The sequence below is a fragment of the Taudactylus pleione genome, unplaced genomic scaffold (genome assembly GCF_031769625.1).
Source record: "Taudactylus pleione unplaced genomic scaffold, aTauple2 ptg000451l, whole genome shotgun sequence".
Lineage (NCBI taxonomy): Eukaryota > Metazoa > Chordata > Amphibia > Anura > Myobatrachidae > Taudactylus > Taudactylus pleione.
Window position 1 is genome coordinate 5,942,398 of NW_028284853.1, and position 26,208 is coordinate 5,968,605.

The 26,208-nt window shown below is 45.1% G+C and overlaps 2 protein-coding genes across 9 annotated transcripts in view; one reads left to right on the top strand and one right to left on the bottom strand.

Moving 5' to 3' along the window:
* LOC148505538 (SEC14-like protein 5) overlaps positions 1-15,053 on the top strand; it is an 89,846-nt gene extending 74,793 nt beyond the window's left edge. For all 5 annotated transcript variants that reach the window (XM_088448171.1, XM_088448173.1, XM_088448170.1 and 2 more), the window contains 14 exons: positions 333-482; positions 1,818-1,949; positions 5,155-5,283; positions 5,730-5,958; positions 6,655-6,767; positions 7,948-8,137; positions 8,910-8,998; positions 10,116-10,186; positions 10,361-10,532; positions 10,684-10,818; positions 11,016-11,153; positions 11,685-11,933; positions 13,566-13,738; positions 14,377-15,053. In XM_088448171.1, coding sequence (XP_088304297.1) covers positions 333-482; positions 1,818-1,949; positions 5,155-5,283; positions 5,730-5,958; positions 6,655-6,767; positions 7,948-8,137; positions 8,910-8,998; positions 10,116-10,186; positions 10,361-10,532; positions 10,684-10,818; positions 11,016-11,153; positions 11,685-11,933; positions 13,566-13,738; positions 14,377-14,479 — 2,073 coding nt within the window. In that variant the 3' untranslated portion in view covers positions 14,480-15,053. The remainder of the gene's footprint in view (positions 1-332; positions 483-1,817; positions 1,950-5,154; positions 5,284-5,729; positions 5,959-6,654; positions 6,768-7,947; positions 8,138-8,909; positions 8,999-10,115; positions 10,187-10,360; positions 10,533-10,683; positions 10,819-11,015; positions 11,154-11,684; positions 11,934-13,565; positions 13,739-14,376) is intronic.
* Positions 15,054-17,768: 2,715 nt separating this feature from the next.
* LOC148505539 (syntaxin-binding protein 4-like) overlaps positions 17,769-26,208 on the bottom strand; it is a 164,560-nt gene continuing 156,120 nt past the window's right edge. For 2 of the 4 annotated variants that reach the window (XM_088448177.1, XM_088448179.1), the window contains exons 19-22: positions 24,435-24,484; positions 22,128-22,234; positions 19,022-19,079; positions 17,769-18,490 (exon numbers count right to left, since the gene is read on the bottom strand). In XM_088448177.1, the coding sequence (XP_088304303.1) occupies positions 18,373-18,490; positions 19,022-19,079; positions 22,128-22,234; positions 24,435-24,484 (333 nt within the window). In that variant the 3' untranslated portion in view covers positions 17,769-18,372. Of the gene's footprint in view, positions 18,491-19,021; positions 19,080-21,666; positions 21,921-22,127; positions 22,235-24,434; positions 24,485-26,208 lie in introns of those variants that run through there. The other 2 variants (XR_015869886.1, XM_088448178.1) reach the window with 2 other exon arrangements.

A 26,208-nucleotide genomic window follows, 5' to 3' on the forward strand; every position in this document is an offset into this window, starting at 1 on the left:
CCTTTGTCCAAAAAACTCAAAGAACCTCGTAATCTAGAACCCTAACAGGTCACTGGGTCCTAGGCCAGCGCCTAGAATCCCTAATGGGCGATTCTTTATTAGTGTATGTTACCATTGTTGGGGGTATTCTCTAATTGGGGAGGAATCTGAAAACTTGTGTGTAATGATGAATTATACAATTTTACACCGTGTTCTATTAAAGAGAAAAATATGTTATTCTTTCCCGTTCTTTTCAGACAGGATAACTGAATGTGAAGCTCTGATTTCTTAGGACTAATGACCACGCCAGGTGTATTCTCTAAAACGTCTCTTTTCTACCCCCTGTCCGGCAGGCCTATGAGAAGCGATTTCCTACGTGTCCGCTCATCCCCGTGTTCCTGGGCAGTGACATCACGTACGAACACAAGAGCGAAGATGGCTCACTGCATGTCGTGGAGCGAAGCTGTAAGCTTAACGTGGATGCCCCACGGCTCCTGAAGAAGGCGAGTTGGGGCTGCTGACACGGAAATTGCGCATATTGATGTATTTTGCGTATCATTTCTTACGCCTTGAATAGCAACAATATTGGATCTACTTTGCCCCCCACACGCACACGTTCATAGTGACCATTATGGAAAGTAGGGATGTGCAGGCTCGGATAGGTTCGAGTTTGCAGCTGAGTTCAGATTTTTCCCTCCAAAAATCGGGTCTCAGAAAGAGGCAAAACGTCATCTTTCATGGACAAACATCATCTTCCATGGAAAGTCCATGGAAGATGATGTTTGTCCATGAAAGATGACGTTTTGCCTCTTTCTGAGACCCGATTTTTGGATGGAAAAACCCGAACTCGGCATGCAAACTCGAACCTATCCGAGCCTCTCTGCGAGAGAAGGAGGCTGTCAGGGCACAGCTGTCCATTCCCCTGTGCCTGGTAGTGTAAAATAACACTAATAACTTAGGGGTAAATTTACTAAGATAGGATTTCTATTGAAGAAGTGATGTTGCGCATAGCAACCAATCAGATTCCAGGTATTATCTAGAAGGTGCTAGATAAATGAGATGTAGAATCTGATTGGTTGCTATGGGCAACATCACTTCTTAAAAAGAACCCCCATCTTAGTAAATTTACCCCTAAGTGTTGCAGGATGTGTGATGTAGGATTTCACCCCATGTGTGATACAGTACAATACCTACCATACTGTCTTCTCTTGTGCCATCCATGCTTAAGTAACACAGCTGTGGGATCGCAGTGCACATACTACTATAGTCACTGTGAGGAGCACCGCTAAGCCTTTTTATAAGGTTGGGAAGGACAGGGAGGCAAAAGACCCACGTTTTGTTTTTTAATGTAATGTAGTATTGGATATTTTGCTCCAAATTGCGGAGAAACCCCTTATCTGGAAAACCCTGCACCTCAAGCATTCCGGATAACAGGCCTCTATTCTGTTCTAACATTTCAAGTACTCCCTAATGAACCTTATACTGTAATGTTATGCTAGGGTGTTCTGCAGATTGTGGGCCGCATTACTCTGTATAGATGCAAATGTGGCAGATTGTAATGATGGCAATTTTAAAACCAAGGCAAATGATGGAGTTTTATTGGCCCATTGATAGAATAGTGCCCATTGTGGCATCCTTGGTATGGACAGATGATATATACGCAGACTGTGCGCTTATGTGTTCTCTATGCCTCCCCATATCCATGGACACAAGAGTGGAGACTCTGACCTCCGCCGACGTAAATCTCTGTCCCCGATAATACTTTCTGTCTACTTGAACCGCTTCATGTAATGGCCCCGTAACCTGGTCACCAATGATGAGATCTCCTTTCTCTGCAGATTGCGGGCGTAGAATTTGTATTTTTCATCCAGAAGAACACACTGAACTGGAAGGACCGAACGTTGCTGATCGAGGCTCACAACGAGACCTTCTCCACCCGGGTCTTGGTGAACGAGACCTGCAGTTACTCTGTAAGTTTCGCAGCAGAAAAATCATCCGGATACTTTAGAATCTTTATACAAAGCAATTACGTGAACGTAATCTATGTAACTTATAGTGCAGAAACACAGACCATTATATGGAAGCTACTAAAACCCCTCTATTGATATAGCATGGGAGTGGATGACGTTTATTGTTAACGTGCTGTAAATCCTATCCTCCGGCCTTTTCGCCTGTCTGACAGGTCATTTAAGGATTACCAGGGCAGCGGCCTTTAATTATCTGGCTGAAAAAGAATAAAAAAAAAAACTATTTGCTTGACTTAATATAGTCACACAAGATACAAGCATTTCAGTTCTTTGTGATCGATAAGCCTGGAAGACATTTTGATTTGGGGATCCGTCTGCTGACTGGCTGAGCGGCTGTCACATGATCCAGCTGATTACTGCAATTACCCATCGATGGTTAGACTATGAACAGACTGAGGGCCTGATTCAGACCCGCTCGCGAGCGCTGAGCGCTCGCAAGCGGGTCGATGTTGGCCGCATGCGCACGACGGAGGCGGCTTCATCGTGCGCATGCGTGAGACCCGGATAGTGACGGGCAAGCCGTTGCTCCGGGTCTCGCTACAAAGGGGGCGTGCTGTCGATGTTGAGTGACAGTACGCCCCCTTTGGTGGGCGTGGCTGCCCAGACGGAGGCGTTCCCATGAGAACGCCTACCGTCTGGGGCCGGCCTCACATCACAAGTGATGTCAATGGGTGGACTTCTTGCTCTGTAAGAGCAAGAAGTCCACTGGGACTTGCGGCATCGAGACTCTACCACAAGGGTCTCGTCGCAAGTCCGATGGTCGCGATGGTCTTGACCATCGCGACCATCATCCTGGCCGCTCGCACTAGCTGTGGGTGGTCACCCACAGCTATGCGAGCGGCCAGGAAGCCGCTCTAAAAAAACAATAGGCGGGCACTGATTCAGAGCGAGCGCTCTGAAAGAGCGTCCGGCTCTGAATCAGCCCTGAGCCCGCACATGCGCAAAGCGTCCCGAAGTCACCATCGGGGGACTGCCACCAATGTTTTACCACTGGTGGCCTCCCGTGGATGGTGAAACAACTCGCCATTAGAACATTAATGGTTGCTAACCAACGATAGACGATGAACCACCCCTAGTGCCCTTTCCTGCAGCTATAACTAATATCTTCAATAGATTATTATCCAAATAACTTCAATTAATAGGCATGTTTTAGAGCAGCAGTAAGATTTTCGTCTGTGTCCCAATAAGTAATACAGGAAAGAATAAGGTTGGGCAACTGTTGGCCTGCCAGCTGGTGCAGAACTACAAGTTAGAGTTTCTGCAATAGGTGGATAATGCAATTCTAGCTTCTGTGCTGTTATAAATCACATTCCACAAACTTTCCAAGCCCCGAGCAGGGGAGTCTGGGTGTGATAATAAGCAAAGTTTAGCTTTACAACGTGCAAAAATGTAAAATTAGCCATAGCAACCAATCAGACACTTGTTTCATTGTCTGCCTAAACTGCTAAAAGCTAAGAGCTGATTGGTTGTTGTGGTATAGGGCAAATTTTGCACCTAAATGGTAATGTTAATAAATAAGCCTTATTGTCTTAAATTGTGACTCTTCCCCAGCACTGTTAGAATACGTAAGGTAAGGAGCAATAGAGTGGTCAGGGTATATTGCAGGCATTAGTTGACAAGTACACTGTTGCCATTATCCAATACACATGAGTAAAGTTTTTTTAATTAGCACTGCAGCCATTTTACTGGACCCAAGACCTTTGCTGAGGTAACCTGCCATACTCTGTGGTGGTGTCACATGAGCTGTTTTCAGCCAGCAGGAAAACAGCCAGTGGTGAAAGCTTGTCAGTATTGTTGAGAGTTTTTTTGCTGGCATCAAAGCTCTCCCTAATATGTAAGCAGTTTGTTGGGATTACAGTTGTGTGAGGAAACATATAAATGTAGGAGAAATAATAGCTTCTGTGAAGCACTTGTTTCCTACTGCTGGTTCCCAATTCATCTTAACTAACTAAAACAAATTTTTGTCTTTTGCTGCTTCACATTTTTAATAAATACAGTGGTGCAGTATTAGGTCTCCTATAAATTATATGCATATTATTACTACAAGTATCTTTATTATGTATTGGCCAAAGTATACTTTCCCCCAAAACACATTCTTGGAAACAGGACTTGTTAATAGTTTTCATGAACGTAAGTACAGAGCACCCTCTAGTGGCCATATTACTAATCACATGGCGCTGTTTTAGTCATACTCTGGAACAGGAATGGCCAACCTGTGGCTCTCCAGCTGTTGTAACACTAAAAGTCTCAGCATGCACTGCTTCAGTTTTGCTATTAGGGAATGCTAATACTGTGGCAGGGCATGCTGGGATGTGTAGTTTCACAACAGCTGGAGAGCCACAGGTTGGCCAGCCCTGCTCTGGAAGGACAGGTATCAGAAGTAACAGCGTGTTCACAAAGAAAATCTAGCAGAATTTGTTATTATGCTACAAACATATATACTGTAAAATAGGTTATAGACCACAAATGTACAATGTGCGAATATGTAAATACGTGCAGTTTCCTCAAGTGTTACATGTGTGCACTGTGAAAGAATATCTTGAAATATATTTTTTCTTATGTATCTACATACCTTTTTTTTTTATCAGGTGCCCCCTTGTGGTGAAATTATCAGGAAAAACAATATAGACTTGTGTGGTTTGATCCATGAAACTATAGAGTATTACTGGATATCTGTTTCTGATATTATAACTCTTAAAGCTTGATTCAACCTACCTGACAACTGCAAGCTCTTATGTCTCTGGGGGAAATGCATGAAACTTTAGAGAGCGATAAAGTTGTTGAATTGTCCACAGCAACCAACCAGCTTCTAACTGTCATTTTATAGACTATGCTTGATAAATGATAGCTGGAAGCGGATTGGTTGATATGGACAGCTTCGACACTTTATCCCTCTTTCAGGTTTGATACATCTGCCCTTCTGTCTCCTATGGGGCTAACGTTTGACAAAAAAAAAAATCTAAAACTTGAAAAATGTTACTAACTGTTGTGGAGCATACCAAGTCCTAAGGGATTACATTGAAAGCTGTGACTTGTAGTTCCACGAGACCTGGAAAGGAATAGGTCGCTCAGGGTTGTCCTGCCTGACCTCATAGTGCTGGCTGTAATGTACCACTGCAAGGATGTAACATTTATTTCTGGACCTCAGGTTCACCCCGACAATGAAGAGTGGACGTGCTTTGAGCAGACGGCATCTCTGGACATCAAGTCGTTCTTCGGCTTTGAGAGCACAGTGGAAAAGATTGCAATGAAACAGTACACTGCCAACATAAAGAGGGTGAGTGGGTCCCCCAAATATTCATCACCAGAATTATCGCCGAGTACTCTTCAGTTTTGCATTTATTTATTTTATAAAGTTTTGCAGATTTATCTTTTGTTGTTTTTTTTTTGTTTTTTTATACATATTTGCTGTGTGGTTGATTGATTACTATATTGAGTCCCGTGGTACAGAAAATAGGAAGATAATATGATAGTCAGATGAAGCTTTATCAGCCTTAACTATTGGCAACACACATGGTTTTTCATCAACATGAAGAGCCATAAAACAAGATCATTCTGGATAGAATTGTATTTTATGTTCTTTTGGAAAATAGAAGTATTTTTTGGACGTTCCTCAGCCCTTGTACTATCCAAAGTAATGAAAGTTCCATTGTTTGTCTTAGAGTGCTGAGTGGCCTTGAAAAGGGTCCCGCTTTATGCTATGATGTATGCTCTCTATTACAGGGTAGGGAGGTCATTGAATTTTACTTGAACGAGCTGATATCTCAGGGCATCACTCACATCCCCAGATGGACCCCTGGAGCATCAGGGGGATATCATAATGTTTTAAGGAACGCTACAAACGGACATTCCTGCGTCATTGAGGGTTCTGGTGCTGAACTGGAAGAGTTGACCGTGCCGGGGTTGACCACAGCAGAGCCTGGTGGCCACAATCTAGGGTCAGACCCTGATGGTAAGTCCAGAAGCCAGAGGCCACCAATTATTGTGTATGGATGTGGTTTGTAAGTGTCACCTCAGCTCTCCTTTGTTCTTGACCTGAAGGAGCATTTGAGTTTTTTAGCCAGGTGTCCTTGAACCTCACACCTAGACCTGATTTACAGGTCTCATACCATCTGGCCACTTGTGGACCCTTAGTCTAGATGTACTTACAGTGATAGAAGAGGGGGGATCTTTCTATATTGTGCCGCTGACAAATGATACAAGTAAACATTCCTATACCTTCACAGCTGTATATTCATATATCTCAGTTATCTTTGCTTTCCTGTGTCCAGACAATCGCATGGCGCTTCCTCTGTTTCCCTCCATTGGGGTCTTCTTGCAATAAATTGGCACATATGCACCATGTGCACGTGGCTTAGCTGACATCCAGTTGTAGAGAAAATGTTTACGTTTGTCCAGATAACCGCTATTGTCCTGAGTAATCCTCATCCATCTGTGCTAATGGAGCCCCTAATGAGATTTGGCTTCTCTCCCTGTATGCCGCATGGATGTCTCTTTCCATATTCAATTTTGATGTGGGACTACCGCTGTAACTCATCTACTTGTTTGGCAACCAGGCTGAGTGTCTGGGTCTCACCCTTTATGTTCAGGCATAGCAAATCTTACTTGAAATACTGTGACGTGGTGAATTGTCATCTCTCTTTGTCAGGCGATAAACTGGAGGCTGAGTACATACAGCGCTTTTTGGGACAGCTCACACCCATGCAGGAGAGCGCCCTGATCCACCTCCGGCAGTGGTTGCTGGAGACCCACAAGGGGAAGGTAAGAGGCAATCACAAGCTCCTGTCCTGGGGGGGGCCAGTGACCAATTTGGCCACACATAGGTGCCTAAACTTACGCTATAGCTTGAGCCCATTATTGTGCATGTAGTAGAACCATACACAACGGACGATACCAGTCCTCTTCCCACTGCCTTTAGAAACATGATCATGTTGATTTCAACCTCTAAATTCTAAATTAATTTGGGCAGGACCATCTCCTTTCATACTATTATATGTTCTTTCTTTATGTCATAACCCCCTCAATGTACAGCGCTGCATAATATGTATATGATAATAATAGTTATTATTGGGCATCACGGTTCTTTTCAGGCCACACACACTATACGTTACTGCAACTTGTGTTGCCGGCAGTTCTTTAGAGTGTAATGCTGGGTACACACCAGACAATATGTCGATCCAATCCGGCAGATCAGAGCGAGATATATCTGGCACATTGTCTAGTGTGTACCCACTATGTCACTGACTATGCACGTTCCCGTGCATCGTCGGCGACATCCTCCGTCAGCCCTGCAGCAGGTTAAATGGGCATTATCATTAGCGGGGACCATGCTGCATTCTGCAGTGTATGCACTTGCCGATGCCGCCCCCCCACCAGGTCCCGTCGCTAACGAGATCGGTACACACTAGACATTGTCTAATGTGTACCAGCCTTAAAGCTCGTGCCAGCAGTGCTCCTTGTCTTTTGTCTCCTTCAGTGACTCTGCTACTGTCAGCTTACCCATGGGCACAGGGTCATTGGGAACTGTTGCTGTTCCGTCTGCGACAAGACACTGCCTGCTCTTACAAATTATAGCCAGTTGCCCTACCACACCCCGTACTGGTCCCTCCCTGCAATGTGTTGTATTCATGCTGTACACTTTTGAAATGGTTAGCTGTTGTGTATTGTAATTACGCTTATGTCTTCCCCATGTACGGCACTGCAGGCACTTTGTGGCGCCTAATAAATAAATTATAATAATATTTTATCACTTCAAACTCCACCCAAAACTTGTATTTCAGTTGTAGATATCATACAGTGGAAGAGAGGGCTGTTATTTGTATGAATATAAAGTATTGTACAGCCAATGAGATAATACTGCCAGGTGCTGCAGAAATCCACTGGTACAAGCTCTGGCACTGGCCTTTATTTACATCCACCACTGTTTGTTCTCCTCCTACAGATCCCAAAGGATGACCACATCCTGCGCTTCCTGCGGGCACGCGACTTTAACATGGAGAAAGCCCGGGAGATGCTCTGCCAGTCCCTGTCCTGGCGCAAGCAATACCAGGTGGACTACATCCTCCAGACGTGGCACCCACCTCCTATCCTGGAAGAGTACTACGCCGGAGGGTGGCATTACCACGACCGAGGCCAGTCCTAACTCCATGTGCCGTTTGGTTTAGAACTTGCTCACTAATCTAATACACAAAGCATCCGCATTAAGCTGCCCACACACACACACTCTGTGGAGTCAGCAGAGATATCAGGAAATCCGTCTAATGATAATGATCCTATTGAAATTGATTGGACCATTATCAGGCACATTGGAAAATGCGCTCAGAACATGATGCTCTATTAGTCTGTATCCCAGACATCTTCCAACCCTGCCAATGAGGCCACACTGATCTGGGCAATCAGTCCATGCACCATACAGCCCATTCTTGTCCAATTTTTCCATCCGTGTATGGTGAAATTGGACTCGGCAGCAGAATCGGCGCATGCGTCGCCATCATTAGGTCCCGTAGAGTAGTGTAGAAATAAAGAAACTGTATTGCAAACACTTCAATTCCTCTTTATGATACTGTACATTGCAGCCTTATTGGTCATTTACTAACATTGATCAAACTTCCAGCAATCAATCCGCAATTGGCATTCACTTGCATAGTGTAATTTAGACAATGAAAGCAAATGTCTGATTGGCTGTAATCATGGTTAGTAAATAGTGTATATGTACGCCTTTTGAGCAGTGTTTGTTAGTGATCACCTATGAGAACATTATCATCTGGAGGCTACGAATAGGTAGAACGATGTAATGGTTATAAACCTTCCACACCGCAGAGCCATGGAAGAGATTGGCGCGTTACATCAGATATGCATCCAGCTGTGATAATGACCTAATGACTCTGGTTATCTTTATTTCAGATGGTCGTCCCTTGTATATTCTGCGCTTGGGGCAAGTGGACACCAAAGGCCTGTTGAAAGCAGTGGGTGAAGAGGCCATCTTACGTCACGTGAGTGTCTGACATCTGAGCCATGCTATTATTACTTTAGTTTGCCTGTTTCTCACCCTAATTAGTATATCCTTCTTTATAGTGTATATACTTTACCTAGTCCTAATGCTACTAGGAGGGTGCTTGTGGGTTTAGATTGGACATTACACGAATCTCACCGTTCCAAGGATCTGCATGTGCAAACATTAAATTATCCCGAAATGACTGCAGTTTAACCAGTCAATAGAGAATATTGGTGCTGATGTCTCCTGGCACATGAACAGGGGCGCCGAGAGGGGGGGGGGGAGCGGGTACAGATTACCCGGGCCCGGGCTTTCTGAGGGGCCCGGGTCCGACGCCGCCCCCCCTCACCGCAGCCCAGCACACAGCGTGTGCTGAGCTGCAGTTGGAGACTGCTCGTGGCTGCTGAGCAGCAGCCACAGCAGTCTCCTATGCCTGTGGGGGGAGCGATAACACTGATCGCGCCCCCCCTGGCTTTGCGCCGGGCTGAGGGGGCTCAGAGCGCCCCTCTCCCTGGCGCGCGGCGCTGCAAATCTTTTTTATTTATTTTTTCCGGCAAGGGGGCGTGGCCACGCCTCCCCGAGATTAGGCCACGCCCCATATTACCGGGGCCTGCCTTGGCTCTTGGCGGCCCTGCACATGAAGCAATACTGTCTGGCTCCAAAACAGTGCAAGTCCCAGGAATCTGTGTACCACAATTGTGCTGGATAGTTATAGTGTAGTAAATGATATCTAAAAATAAGTCACAGAGTGTCTGCGTTTGGCTGACTGGAAATACACAGCAGAACATGACCTAAACCAATCACTTCTTCAAAGGTGAAATGTCAGAATCCCCCATAACAACCCAGAGCAGTGATAAAGCAACACCATCCGAACTACAGAAAACGGCAAAACAAAACCAATCTCTATGCTAATACAATAGTGCAATGTTTCTGTACGGTGACATTTGTTATGCACTTATCCATATAGTACTGATTATTTTTGCTCCGGTAGAACTTTGCACACATCAGGAGTGCAGCATAAATCATAGCACACGAAAGCCTTGTTTGGGACTGGGGATGGGTGAAATAGAGTCATTTTAGTTTATTTCTGCTTTATATTGTATTTCGTATGACAGGTTCTCTCCATTAATGAAGAAGGACAGAGACGGTGTGAGGAGAACACTCATCTGTTTGGTTCCCCAATCAGGTTAGTGCGATAGGACTATGCAGTATGGGTAGTGCTACAGATCCACTGATCCCACAACAGTATTTCATACAGATATCTCAGGGTCATATCATAGCAGAAGCGTCACCATGTCATAGTACATCATAAGTGCTAAATGTCTCCACTTCCCCTCACTTACGCTCCTTCTTGTGGTAGGTCCTGGACCTGCCTTGTGGACCTGGAAGGACTGAACATGAGACATCTCTGGAGGCCTGGTGTGAAGGCCCTGCTCAGGATTATAGAGGTCATTGAGGCCAATTACCCGGAGACGCTGGGAAGAATGCTGATAGTACAGGCTCCACGAGTGTTTCCAGTTCTATGGACACTGGTAAGTGAACTGACGGGCCGCTTCCTTCATGATAATTGCTACGGTCTTTGCCGTTCTTTGTGTGGGTTCCTGAGCCACCTCACCCCTTCTACTGTGTCTTCACCACTGCTAGAGGTCATCAGCCTGAGCTGATCTAAACCTTCTGTCTTAGGTCAGCCCATTTATCAACGAGAACTCCAGGCGGAAATTTCTGATCTACAGCGGCAACAACTACCAAGGCCCAGGTGGGATAGCCGATTACCTGGACAAGGAGATAATCCCAGATTTCCTTGGTGGAGAGTGCGTGGTAAGAATGCACTAACTAGCCTTTAATCTGAAAAGAGTGGAGATCGGCCTAGGACCGCGACACCCATCTAGGCACAGAATATAAATTATCCTTCGTTTTTTACTTTATCTCCTCAAACATAGTCCAAAAACTGTATTTTCATTTTTGTGGTGACTTTATCTGCTATATGTAATGCTTGTTGTACTCTCCACCCCCAGTGTAACATTCCAGAGGGAGGACTGGTCCCCAAATCATTATATCAATCTGATGATGACGCCGAGACTTCCGACCACATCCGGTTGTGGACTGAAACCATTTATCACTCTTCTTACATCTACAAGGGAGCCCCACACGAGGTTTGTGGAAGAGAGAACCCAAGTGTCCAAGATTAGGAATTAGGGCTTTGTCCGTGCCTGATGCCTCTAGTGGGTAAATTGCACAGAAAAATTGCACAGACCGATACAAAAAGTTTCAAGGGCTAACTAAAACAAAAGATTCAAGAGGAACATGAATTCATTCATTTCAGATCAGTTTAGTGCGCTGTAGAAGAACGGGGCGAGTGACAGAATTTAACCTGATAGGCCACTAAGATGGCTTAGCAAGCTGGGGGGTGGGGCGACTAGGGATGGGACAAAGTAGAACTGGCTCAATGTACCCCTGTTCAGGGGTACATCTCTCCATAGATGTCATTGATCTATAGTATACTGTACTTCATGAGGCAAGGGGAGAACCTGGACTAGAGTAGCATCATCCTAGCAGTAGAAGAGACAAGGTTCTCTCCTAACCTGGTTTGTAGCCTTCTTGCAATACATTAGAGCATGGAGAAGCTCCGGATGACATGAGACCACCATAACTCTGACACTTCGATGTCACATTGGTTCTTGCAGCTCACTGCCGAAATCCTGGAGGTGGAGTCCGTCATCACTTGGGATTTTGATGTCCTACGCGGGGATGTTGTGTTTAGCCTCTTCCATTCCAAGAGGGCTCCACAGATCCATCAAAAGGACTCCGGCTCTGTCACCGCCACGACAACCTCCTGCAACAATGTGCAGCTGATCGACAAGAACTGGGTCCTGGGAGTTGACTACAGGAGGGTGGAGGCGCCGCTAGTCTGCAGGGAAGGGGAAAGCATCCAGGTTTGTAATGTTTGAAGTGCATATAACGTTTTTCTAGGAAGTCTAATTGATGTGATGTGATGTAATGTACGTTGTATCCCTAGGTCCATATAATTGCAGTTTAGTAAGAAAAGGCCATAGATAGATAGAGAAAAATGCATAGATGGATATTGTTTTTTCCTATGATTCAGTACCCTGTTTAGGATTAGTTTGACTGAGTGCAGTACTTAGTTGTAGCCTGTAGGTGTCAGTGTTGCAATTTATGTGCTGTATGTATACTCCTGGCCAATATATAAACCTGTCTCTGTACCAATGTTATAGGGAGCTTCAAATGCAGAAAGTGGTACGTGTAACAAAGAGCTGACAGCCCCTCACTCTCTTGTTTTAATCCATAAATAAAGCTAAATAGACAGGTATGTCCGGAGGAGGACCGGAACGGTTTATATGATGGAAGAGAATGTATCGGTAGTTTGTACTGTGATGTTTGAATTGTTTCCACCGTGCACATTTTCCAGAGGCCCCAAAGCACATTGATATTACATGGCTGGTTTCAAAGCACCTTGATATCTGGTTGGTGGACTACTATAATATTGGCTGTAGGTTCTAGGTGGTCTGCCCAGCGCATTTCAAGGTGGGCACGCACTCTCTGCAAACTAGAAGTGCATCTAGGTATTAAGAGAAGCAGAAATAATGCACTGTGTAACAACGTGTAAATTTACTAAGCTCTTCTCGGCAGGTGTGACTGCACTGTAAAAAGGCACTGATATTAACAGCAAAACTCCGCATAATTTGCTTTTAATATCAGTACGGTTTTAAATTTCAGGGTTGAACCCACCGAGAAGTGGCGGCTTGTAAAAGCTGGAGCGTAGTACATTTACCCCTGTGGGTCCAACCTCCAACCCCTTTACAACTACCCTTTTTTATTCAATAAAGCCTTTTATTTTCCCGTTAGATTCTGCTCTGTTTAATGTCAATTATGTTTTACAGTATGTAATCAAGAGAGTGAGAGCGCAGTGGCTACTGTGTATTTTACATGGTTGCGTTTGAAGTGTTTTCTCGTCCTGGTCAGTGCGTTTAGAAATCAGCCTCTCTTAACAAGTTCTTCCCATTAAAATTATAACAAGAGACCTGATCGTCCCAGTTCGTGTTTGCTGAGCGAAAAATGTTGCGTGCCATTCCACAAAATTATGGAACGCCCCAAAATGGCCCCTCCCGACCTCTTTATCTCAGTTCCATAAACTCCGCTCAATGTTACAGTTGCTCCGTATGGAGCATGGAGCACCCTCTGCGGCCCTGTATAAACTGTGGTGGTAGTCGTGGTCTCTACATATCAAGGTGCACAGGGCCCTCAAACCTGAATTTTGCTCCTTGTCCTTGCTGTCTTTGTGCTTTGTCAATGAGGCCCGGCGGAGGCAGCCATTTTGTGAGCTGGACAGGAGAACGCAGACTATGCCTTTCATGGACGTTACGAGGCTGCAATGCAGTGTTGTCATTGGTACCTTGCAACTCACACAATGGCTGCCGTGACATCACACAGCGCTGCAGAGAATATTGGATCTTAATAAGTAACACAGTAGGAGCATTATGGGATAAGTATTTCGGTTATTTGTGCTGTGCACACGACATTACCCAGAATCCTCTTTGCTTTCCCAGGGTTCCCATGTGACCCGCTGGCCTGGGTCTTATATCCTCCAGTGGAAGATGAACAGCTCGTCGTCTGGGTCTAGCATAGCCAGAGTGGACGATGTTCTGGCCTCGCTTCAGGGAACCAGCCACAAGTGTAAAGTCATGTATTACTTCGAAGTGCTGGCATCAGAGGACTTCAGGTAATGAACATTAATTACTAATATAAAATGGGATGTAAGCTACAGATAGTAACCCAGTATATTTTGAAGTCTTATCTGCACTTTATATTATGTCTTGGAAAATAGTTACTCACAAAGTAACTAGTAAATGATGTTAAAAAAAAAAAAATATACAGATCAGTGAGTTTTCGAGGTGACCCAGATACTCTGTTTAATGGCGGTTCTCTCACCACGGATGCGGTATGATATGTCGAAAGTCATCACGTAGACAGTGATGACATGTTAGAATGGCGAAATATCGCCTCTGGCGGCCCAGGCTTCAGCGATGTCTTCCCTGTCCCGCCGGTCATGTGACCGTCGCTTCTGGGTCAGATCGCCTATGCTCTGGCGTTCGGGTGAGTATATTTCTGCTAACCCTCCCTCTAGTGCCTAACCCTAAGCCGCTCCACCCCCCCCCCCCCATTTCTACCACCTTGTTGAGGCGTAAGACACACATGCTTCTATTTCTGAAAGTGTATCATCACATATACACAGCAGAGGCTGCTATTGTGTACACATGGGATACAGAAAGCACCCCTGCTGGGGGGTAGCAGAGAGGTGCCCGTGTCCAGTTCATTCTGCCCATAATATGTTTCTGCTTTTATTTTTTTTCTTTCCAGGGGGTCAATGTCCAGCCTGGAATCTTGCAGCGGTTTCTCTCAACTTAGTGGGATCACCAACAATTCCAACAAGTCTCAAACCAGTTCCCTGATCTCCAGATAACATAGGCCGCAGGGACCCTGCTCCCTTTAGCACCTGGACCATACGCCCGCAGCTGGCCTTATTTATCTGGGCAGAGGACGAGCGGTTCCCCTGCACCCAGGCTATGCCACCAGCAGAAACCTGTAACACAAGCTCAAGGAAAGCAGAGGTATCCATAGATCACAGAAGCTTTAAAAACCGAGGAACCTCACAGACCTATCACTGGAATCACAATTGATCTAAACCAAATACCAAGGAGTAACGGGGGAAACCACTAACTCTTCATCACATACTTTTATAAGCTTTCTTGTTAATTTATGACACAGGTGCCACCACTAACATGACGGAGAGTCACAGAAGTGCCTCTCAGTTGGTGGGGGGGTTTTATTGAATGAGTGCAATTACCAGGTTATCACTGTACAGGGCCTTGTGCGATGGTTGTAGGCCCATTGTCTATAGACTTTAATAACTGCCAGCACTTTTGGCTCTTTTCTAAGCCAGAAACCTTTATCTACCTAACTTATTTACATTGGCTCTTTTCAGACTGACCTCAGGCCAACATTTTCGTAATGAAATAAACAGTTACTAGACCAGTTGTCTTTCATCCTTCCTTTGTTGTGTGCTCTGGTTCTGTGCTCCTGATATTACACCACCAGGCTTTGTATGGGATCAGTGTCCCAGCTGCAGACATTACTCCCCTGTCCTTATAGGCGTACGCCATCTACTCTCGTAATTACAGGCATCCTCCTATAACCCCATATAAACCTCTTACCTTTGCTTTCCAAAGGGATCTATGCCTCCATCCACAGCACCACCAAGCAACATTCCAGGTGTTTCATTGATGGATGTGCCCGCCATTTCTTAGGTGTGTTAGACTATGGTGAGAGGGCCTTATTCAGTACCGATCGCAAGTTCAGCTATGGACGAAGATCGAGCGATTGTTTGCCATCCTACATGCGTATAAGATGCACTGCGCACAATCGCACTGTGATTACGGACGCACAGAGGAATCCATTGCAGAAAGAGTGACAGGCTGTCAGCTTTTGGTGGTGGTGATGGTTGGTGGTGGGGGGAGTGGTCAGTAGAACGCAGGCGTGCCTGTCCTTTTGAACGCCGGTTCCTGGGTGTGCATAAATTAACCACTGCGATGACTTACGCAGCATGAGAGCCCTCTGCGTGCGAGGAGACTTGCAGTGTCTGAGGTGTGATCAGACCTGTTGTAAATGCTGTATATGGGAAAGATTTATGGACTGCACACCCTGAATATATATATAATGGGAGGTGCTACCTGATGAGACAAATTGCAGGCACAAAAACAGACAAATCTCAGGTGCACAACTCCAAATTATTAATAATATATAAATGCAATACAATTTTGCAATCAATAGAGGTTTTTAGCATAATCTTGGCCAAGGTTATGGGCCTACCCACCATATCCAGGTAACCTCTGTAGGGTAGGTCCCTAACATACTACGATTCAAATCCAGAGCGCAGGACACCCCCAAACTAGCCCAGCTAAGCCACCCCAGGGCACCGCCATAGTAAGAAAAGTGCAGTGTGAAAGAGATAGTTAGGAGCAGCTACTGCTGCATATAAAGAATAAAAATAAAAAGTGAGGTACATATATAATAAACAAACAGTGAAGGGTTAAAATGTGTTATAAAAGAAAAATGTGTTATAATGCGGTGCCCTGAAACAGATCAACAAAGGCAATCCAGGGGGACCCACGCCCCAAAAATGAACCAAAGTTGCACTACAGTATATAAAACTTGTAGGACTTACCTAGAATTGTGCCTATTACTTGTGTGCATATTCATTACAAGACTCCATGCTTTTAAACCAATAAGGTAGGGGTGCTAATCCAGACTGAGGGCGTCTCCTTTCCCTCAGGTGTGCAATAAAGCACATTAAATAGAGTATATGGGAAAGATTTCTGGACTGCACACCCTGACTATATATATAATGGGAGGTGCTACCTGATGAGACAAATTGCAGGCACAAAAACAGACAAATCTCAGGTGCACAACTCCAAATTATTAATAATATATAAATGCAATACAATTTTGCAATCAATAGAGGTTTTTAGCATAATCTTGGCCAAGGTTATGGGCCTACCCACCATATCCAGGTAACCTCTGTAGGGTAGGTCCCTAACATACTACGATTCAAATCCAGAGCGCAGGACACCCCCAAACTAGCCCAGCTAAGCCACCCCAGGGCACCGCCATAGTAAGAAAAGTGCAGTGTGAAAGAGATAGTTAGGAGCAGCTACTGCTGCATATAAAGAATAAAAATAAAAAGTGAGGTACATATATAATAAACAAACAGTGAAGGGTTAAAATGTGTTGTAAATGCTGCGTGAGTGGTCGATGTGCGTCGATAGTACCGATGTTTACATTGGGCGGATGTGAAAAAGCAGTGGTGGGCGTCTTTATGCCGGCTGAGCCTATTTTGCAGCTCCGTTCCGTACAAATTTTGCAGCTGCGAACGCAATTTGCGATCCGTACTGAATCAGGCCCAGAGAACCTATTGTATATTCATTCCTCAAATGTGCTTACAAACAGCCATGATGGCGAAACAGTGGACAGGTAACCTGTAGCCAATTATCAGGGCTGGTGCTACTACTCGGCAGTCGTCTGGGACAACCAGGTTTTAGGGGGAGCCTAAAACACAGAGTGAGTGGCATATTGTCACCCAGTGTTTTGATAAAGTTTAAGACGCTAACACCAGGAAGCAGCAGAATCTTCACTAAGAATCTGATGTCACTGATAGGCTGGGAATGTGGCGCTGAGCTATGATGTCATAGGCCAACGCCACACTCCCAGATTGACATTGTAGAACAGGAGGTCCTGACCCCTTTTTAACACGTCCTGCTGTAGTTGTATAGAGCTGTGAACGCGATAGACGGTATAGCTAGCTATATTTAGAACTGAGTTATGAGGTGTCTTAGAGATTTATGGTAAGTCATCGGGGGTCATTCTTTTCTTGCATGGAATTTTATTTACAAGGAATACAAGTCCGTTTGTACAGAGAAATCGAAGATAACGGTGGCGATCTTCCCTTCAGCTGTCCCTCTTTCACGTAATGAGGGCCTCTACATGGGTGAGTCCAAGGTGATTTAGCATTGCCCATGACTGTTGTAATATTAACCTCAGTATAACAAATCATTACATATTGTGGTGGTTGAAGCCGTTTTAAAAAAAATTCTGAGTAGAATAAATAAAATTTATTTTTGTTTTCCATATTTTTTTTTTCAAAAAAAATTTACTATTTTAAAGTACAAATGAAAAAAAAAAATATTTTGTAACACTATGAAAAGTTCTTTCAGACTCCCCTCCCCCCAAAAAAAGCAGTATAAAATTAACCCTGATACCTTTTTTTAAGTAATAAAAATGTTTCTTCTCGATTTTAAAGTGAGGATGCCAAAGACAGGTCCAGTCATGCAAGGTCAAGAACCCTCCAGACGTGAAGGGCTTAAACTGTACAGAGCCACAGAACAATCTGTCCGGAGACAGGACGGCGACCTGTGCGCCGCAATCCATCTTTTGCGCTAGTAGATGATGTAATTGATTTTGATCCTGGTGTGACCAGTAATTATAATAAAATGAGCGGAACCTCGCAGCCTCCGCTGATATTGCTGCGTATTACTGACCAGCTGTCATTGCAGTCTATGTTATAGCGCAAGTCTGTTCGTGGGTAAGTGGCCCCCTCTTTGTGGCCTCATTGGAAGACGTGGTTATACGTTTGGCATGTGCTATGAGCAACAGAGCAGTCGTTCTGGCGAGTTCACGTTTTCTTCGTTCCTTTATATGGACCTTTCAAACATTCTTTGGGAAACTCCGTTGTTCACAGAACTGTAAATATCCCTCCAACGTCCGGCATCCAGCTCCTCGTCTCTATTGTGCCACGTTGTCCTACTTAGGTCTGGTCTTTGACGCTTTGGCCGGGTATAGTTGCTCCTCGCTGTGGCTCAGGCTGTGTGCAGAAATCGGGGACGGCGGTGAGGGCCAGCTCACGTTCTCGCTGGCGGATCTGTTGGAAGTAAAGTCTAGATTACGATACAGAAGTGGAAGGAATGTATGTGAGAACATCTGGGAAATGTGACTGGTGAGCAGTGATCTGGTACCTGTAAAATATAAATGTGTATTATAAGGGATAACTGCTAAATATACAGGATATTGGAAGTCACCCCATAACCTGTATAGTAGAAATCAGTCTGACATCTTTAGACGGTCATTGACCCACGTTGTGACCTGTAATATCCTTATATGTTACAGTCAGGGTTTCATTACTCCCATCATAGTGCTGTCTAATGAGGAATCGCAGTTATGTTAACTTCAAGTAACAGACTGACTCCTTTTAGAAGATCATACTTTTGCCAACACGCCCTGTAGACGGTGGCATCTTGGTATACAGGTCCATAAGCTGCTCGTGATCAGATGCACTTGTGCAAAGAAAGACACATGACGCCACAAAGAAGCATATGGACTGTGAGGAGGGCGCGACTTATAGCTACGTACTCGTAAATGAACCTTTCTTCCAGGGTAACATAACCGCACTCACCCTGGTTGGCATGACGCTTTGTTGTGCCCGAGGAAATCACCATAGGAGAAGGGACAGGCTGAAATGACAAACACGCATGAGCTCTTAGCAAAAAGACAGCAGCAAAGTCCTATTTCTAGGCCAGAGCACTATAGGAACATTGGAGTATGATAGTGTATATGGAATAGGTGCCATAACTAGTGCATGGGGACGAGGACCATGAGATTCGTTAACATAGAAGGTTGCATTTTAGGTCACAAATGTTCTGCATTAGTACAGAAGCCTCAGAACACTGCTTAGTGCAGCTTGGGGGACCTTCAGTATGTGGCTTCCTACTGCCTCCATTCCCAATCTCATATCACATACATGTCACTTGTAGCCCTGTCCTCACTATTCTAATCCACAGGTCACTGCCTCCCACAATAACGACCACATTAATATGCTGCTTTATCTTGTTCTGCTGTGAGCTCCCCAATGATCTGATTGGCCACCGCTTGGTCTACCCCAGCCCACAACAAAATGGGGAACAACGGATTAGGAGGAGATGCATTATGGTAACATACAGGTGCTTAGCAGAGGCAGAACTATGGGAGACAATGGAGGCGTCGGGCTCCAGCACTGAAGGGGCACCTCCATTGCCCACAATATATTCACCCCACTTAGGGCTGTAAATATGAACCTGGCACCTGAGAAGTTACTATAACCATATACTAGTGGAAGGCTCTGTGTCAGACCATCAGATGCTGCTTCTGTCTATCTACAGCCTGTCCCCCACTCATTGATGTCGCTGCTCCTCAGCAGCTTCTCATGCCCGTGTGACTCTGAAGCCCCCTCCTCACTCACAACCTGAGCATAAACGCGGCTGTAGATCTTCCAGGAGCTTTATGTCAGCAAGGAGGCACCAGACAGAGCTGCGGGTAAGAGGGCATGGGAGGCAGGGACCTGGGGCACCAGCGACTGAGTGTGGGGGCAGGTCTTTGGTGGAGCAACTTCCCGGCATGTGAAGCAGTCGGCAGTAGACTGGGTATTTTGTGATTTGTAGTTCCACCACAGTAGCAGTCTTACAGTATCTTGACTCAGTACTCAAAGCCCCCACATCAGGTGGTTTTCTCCCACACCACATCAGATGGCTTTCGTCCCTTTTTTTTTTATATATATATATGGGGGGGGGGGGCACCAGATTATAACTTGCCTACGAGCGTCTGGGATGAACTTAAGCCACTGGTGCTTGGCCCACAGTGAAATACACTTTTTAACTGTGTACTGGGAGTATTAGTTTTGCCTTGCAATGCTGCAGAGTTACATTCAGCTTTGATCAAAGCTGGTCATACGTAGTGCAAGCCGATCACTCCTCATCCATTGCCAAACAGCTGGATCGGTAAGCAGTCTGGCCTCTGGATGTGGGTCATCAAATTGCAGATTCAGCCGATCAGTGTTACACCCAGGGACTAAAAAACACAGATAGTAGTTCACTGAATAATAGCATTTTCTACAGTACTACAGCTCCAAGTCCACAGTCGGTAGGGACCAGAGCTTCAAGGGTTGAAACTCTGTGTCACAGGGGTCTATGTACTAAGCCGGGGAGAGGCATTCCTAGAATGCAGGCCCCAGAATGTCAGTTCTCCTTATCGTGTGCAATATTGTGTAGTGGGTGTGAAAACAGCGTAGCTAGCAGGGCCACAGGAAGACTCAGCATTCAATACAACCTACAAAGCATTCCACAAGTGCCGATCCTACTGCTGGACAAGTGTATGACGCCCCACTCACCAGTGGAGATATCCTACTGATGAGTACTGAGGTGTTCAGGGAAGTCACTTCATCTCCCAGGAGCTGCAACCAACACACCTAGGGGGAGATTTATCAAAGCTTGGAGAGAGGTAAAGTGGATACAAATAAAGTACCAACCAATGAGCTCCAGACTCGTTTTTCAAACACAGCCTGTAAAGTGACAGGAGCTGATTGGTTAGTACTTTTATCTCTGTCCACTTTATCTCTCTCCAAGGCTTAGTACATAGACCCACAGCTTGATAACATGGATGATGGAGATACACAAGTTTTAGTATTGTCTTATACAGTACCTGCCAGCTTTGAAATCTTTCCTTCAGGGAGGGAGGGTCCTTGGGGGGGAGATACAGCTGATCGCTGTGGGATGTGGGCCTGGGAGCTTCTCATCATTAGGCCCTGCCCCCTAGTGGCATAGTACTGCTAAACACAGGTCTGTGGAGGGGAGGCGGGGCTCATATTACGTAATTATATGATAATCATGTCATAGCGCACCCCATCCAGCCCAATATGGGGGTCAGCCAGAACTTTTGGGGGAGTAGACAAATGAGTATTGTCTGATCGGCTATCCCTCTGCTAACATAATGTGTTTTCCTATCTACAACGCTGTTACTTGCCCTAAGAGAAAGTAATTGAGCTGATCGACAATACAATAAACTTGATATTGAGACTTCCCAATACAGTAAGGACTTCAATTATGGACATACTGACAAGGGGTTGGGTATGAAATGCCGATAGCCGGGAAGCTGACTTAAGCCCAAACAATGAAGATCCCGGCTGGGGCTGGTAAGTACCCTGACCCTCCCCTCTACCCCCCAACCCTCCTTTAGTGGTGCCTAACCCTAGCTTCAACATTCCTGACTGATTCACAAATGGGCATAAAATAAATGGCGTATTTTGGACGACCCATTTAAAAAATATGAATTTACAAATCGCTGAAATTCGTTAAAATGACAGGATTAGATGAACTAACCTGACTGTCCCTATTCAAGTCTCGCCAGGCGATAGCTCTCGCCACGTTTCTCACATGTGATCTGCTGTAGAATTTCTGAGCTATAGCCACACTTTACGCTTATCCGTGGTTATTCCGTGGTAATACTGCCACCAGTTGTTTTATGGCATAACGAAACATGACCGTCTATTAAGTATGAGGGAGAAAAGCTGCTGAGATAACTGCAGTACCACCATTTGCCAAAAAGGTCTTCACAAATAAAAAATAAATAAAAACCTTTGGGCAATATTCTATGTAAAGCAAATAGAACATTTACAACCATACCTTCCTTCAGTGTTTCACCATGAATAACAATGTATATGATGGTGTCCCAGTAAGGAAGAGCCAACTCACCAGTACAGGACTCTAGAATGTCAGTGACTTCTGTGGCCAGCATCTGTGCAGAGGGCAGGCACAAGTTCAGCGGGTTCTCACTATAACTGTCCTCCAGATCCCCAGCTCTAGAGGAAAGAGATGGAAGATTTAACGTTTTTTTTGTTTTGTTTTTTTAATTGGTTTAATTTTCCTTTCATATCTAGTTATTGGTTAGATACACTCTCAAGTAGAGAGTATCCTCATTGGGTGAGCAAATATAGTTTTTCTGGCTGCTTTGTGCATTCACCCTGCACTTAACCCCCACCTATGGCATCAGGCCTAATACAGCAGGGTGGGATTGTACTATGCAAAAGCCAGAGCTTGCATATAAACCTCAATCCTAGATTTACGTAGAGGTGTAATTTGAAAAAAAAATAAAAATTGACCTACACATATTTAACATAATATAATAAATAAATATATAAAAAAATATTAATACAAAAGCAAAAACATTTTGTGGTGGAAGATGAACTCTTTAGTCTTGTCCCACTATTGCATGGCTGTGGTTAATCCTTCTATCACTGATCAAAAAAATAAGTCTACCCATTTTTATCCCCCTTTATATGCCCAGATATTAAACTACTTAAAAAAATGAGAGTTATGGTAAGAACTAACCTTTGTTAACTCTCTTTCTTCGAAGTCCATAGGGTCCACAGGGAGACCTCGGGGGATAGTCTGTCTTTGACGCTGTGGGTTGTCTCAAGAGCCACGCCGTCAAAGACAGACGATCCCCCAAGGTCTCCCTGTGGAGCCTATGGACCCTGAAGAAGAAACAAAGTGCAAATACGGATGCAGATGGAATGATGGTTTGTCATTGTGCATGCGTATAAGCTGCACGCACGCTGCGATCGCACTGCAATTACGGATGTACAGAGGAATCCATCACAAAGTGAGTGACAGGCTGTGAGCGTGTGGGGGTGTTGATAGGGTCAGAAAAACTGAGGCGTGTCTCTCCGTTTGAAGGGTGTTTCACGGCGTGCATAAATGAGCCACTGCGATTACACACGTTGCATGAGAGCCCTCTGCGTGCGAGGAGACTTGCAGTGTCTGCAGCTGAATAGACCTGTTGTAAATGCGTGACTGCCTGATATGCGTTGATGGTACCGATTTATATGCAGAAGAGCGAGGTTGGACGGCTATGAGAAGGCGTCAGTGGGCGTCTTTATGCCGCCTGTGGTCTGGCAAGCATTAGCATATTTTCGCAGCTGCGATCCGTAGGCGATTGCAGTTACAATCGAAATTGCGATTGGTACTGAATCAAGCCCAAAGCACTAAACCATCAAAAACTGACACACGATTGGTTGCTACATAGACTATAGCCAGTGATTTTTTTTCCTAATGGTACTCAGGGGTATTGAGTACCAGCATTTTTTTTTTTTCGAATACAGGAAGTTTACCGTCATTGCTGGTAAAAAAAAAAATGTTACATTCCTGTCTTGGTATTAAAATAAAAGCACAATACCCAATTCAAGATACATAACACAGCAAACAGGGACAGCCGATTTAGCAAACCTGATTGACGCCAGTATACTAACGAACCCCCCCCTCCCCCACAGTAGTCCCAGCCAAACAGTGTCACAGCATAGCCGGACATGGGGATATGGGTCTGCCCTGGGTGCATTGTGGGCATGGTCTCTAACTGACCACACTTTCCATTTGAGAATATGGAAGATAGGGCCTGATTCAGACCCACTCGCGAGCGGCTGTCCGCTCGCAAGTGGGTCGATGTTATGCACTGAGCATGCGCACGACGGAGGGAGCTCCGTCGTGCGCATGCGCCAGACGCGACGAGCGAAGGAAAGTCCTTCGCTCGTTGTGTCCGATCAAAGGGGGCGTGCTGTCAATGTTGATTGACAGCACGCCCCCTTTGGTGGGCGTGCTGGGGGCGTGCCTCCCTGACGGGGGCGTTCCCACGGGAACGCCTCCCATCAGAAGCCGGCCCACTGACATCACTAGCGATGTCAGTGGGAGTGATTTTGGCTCTGATAGAGCCAAAATCACTCCGGAGCTTGCGGTTGAAAACCTCAACCGCAGGCTCCGGCTCGCAATTTCGATGGTCGCGATGGTCTCGACCATCACGGCCATCACAAAGCACGCTCGTATAGCCTGTGGGTGGTGACCCACAGCTATACGAGCGTCCAGGAGGACGCTCCATGAAAATGGAGCCCGGCCCTCATTCAGAGCGTGCGCTCTGCTCAGAGCGTACGGCTCTGAATGAGGGCCATAATGCAAATAAAAAAACACTATGTATAAGTGGTGGGAAAAGGTGACATAAGCTTCTCTTACCGCTTATCATCAGAAAGCTGGAGTGAAGTAGTTAATAATTTCTGGATTTTCTATGAAAGAGAAACATACCATAAACTAAAGAAAATACCAATAGAAATGTAGACAATATTTCCAGGTGGTTAATGTAACATGGTATTGTCTAGATCTGTAACATTACCTTTATATCGGGGTCACCATTCATAATTCCACAGAGTAAAAATATCCAGATTTTATTATCAAATGTTATGAAGAATTGACACAAAACAAGCTAGATATTTTCTATTAAAAAAAATCATGTAAATTTACTATTTTTACTTGTGACAGAAGGTAGACTACAGGGATGGAGAGATGAATGAGAGAAGATGGAAGGTGCAGTGATGGAGAGATGAATGAGAGAAGATGGAAGGTGCAGTGATGGAGAGATGAATGAGAGAAGATGGAAGGTGCAGTGACGGAGAGATGAATGAGAGAAGATGGATGGTGCGGTGCAGTGACGGAGAGATGAATGAGAGAAGATGGAAGGTGCAGTGACGGAGAGATGAATGAGATAAATGGAAGGTGCAGTGACGGAGAGATGAATGAGAGAAGATGGAAGGTGCAGTGATGGAGAGATGAATGAGAGAAGATGGAAGGTGCAGTGACGGAGAGATGAATGAGATAAATGGAAGGTGCAGTGACGGAGAGATGAATGAGAGAAGATGCAATTACGGAGAGATGAGTGAGAGAAGATGGAAGGTGCAGTGATGGAGAGATGAATGAGAGAAGATTGAAGGTGCAGTGATGGAGAGATGAATGAGAGAAGATGGAAGATGCAGTGATGGAGAGATGAATGAGATAAATGGAAGGTGCAGTGACGGAGAGATGAATGAGAGAAGATGGAAGGTGCAGTGATGGAGAGATGAATGAGAGAAGATGGAAGGTGCAGTGATGGAGAGATGAATGAGAGAAGATGGATGGTGCGGTGCAGTGACGGAGAGATGAATGAGAGAAGATGGTGCGGTGCAGTGACGGAGAGATGAATGAGATAAATGGAAGGTGCAGTGACGGAGAGATGAATGAGAGAAGATGGAAGGTGCAGTGATGGAGAGATGAATGAGAGAAGATGGAAGGTGCAGTGATGGAGAGATGAATGAGAGAAGATGGAAGGTGCAGTGATGGAGAGATGAATGAGAGGAGATGGAAGGTGCAGTGATGGAGAGATGAATGAGAGGAGATGGAAGGTGCAGTGATGGAGAGATGAATGAGAAAAGATGGAAGGTGCAGTGATGGAGAGATGAATAAGAGAAAATGGATGGTTGGTGCAGTGACAGAGAGATGAATGAAAGAAGATGGAATGTACAGTGATGGAGAGATGAATGAGAGAAGGTGTAAGGGCAGTGATGGATGGGATAACGGTGCAGTGATGGAGAGATTTATGAGAGAAAGTGGAAGAATCAGTGATGTAGAGATGAATGAGAGGAAATGGAAGGTGCAGTGATGGAGAGATGAATGAGAGAAGATGGAAGGTGCAGTGATGGAGAGATGAATGAGAGAAGATGGAAGGTGCAGTGATGGAGAGATGAATGAGAGAAGATGGATGGTGCAGTGACAGAGAGATGAATGAGAGAAGATGGAAGGTGCAGTGATGGAGAGATGAATGAGAGAAGATGGAAGGTGCAGTGATGGAGAGATGAATGAGAGGAGATAGAAGCTGCAGTGAAGGAGAGATGAATGAGAGGAGATGGAAGGTGCAGTGATGGAGAGATGAATGAGAAAAGATGGAAGGTGCAGTGATGGAGAGATGAATAAGAGAAAA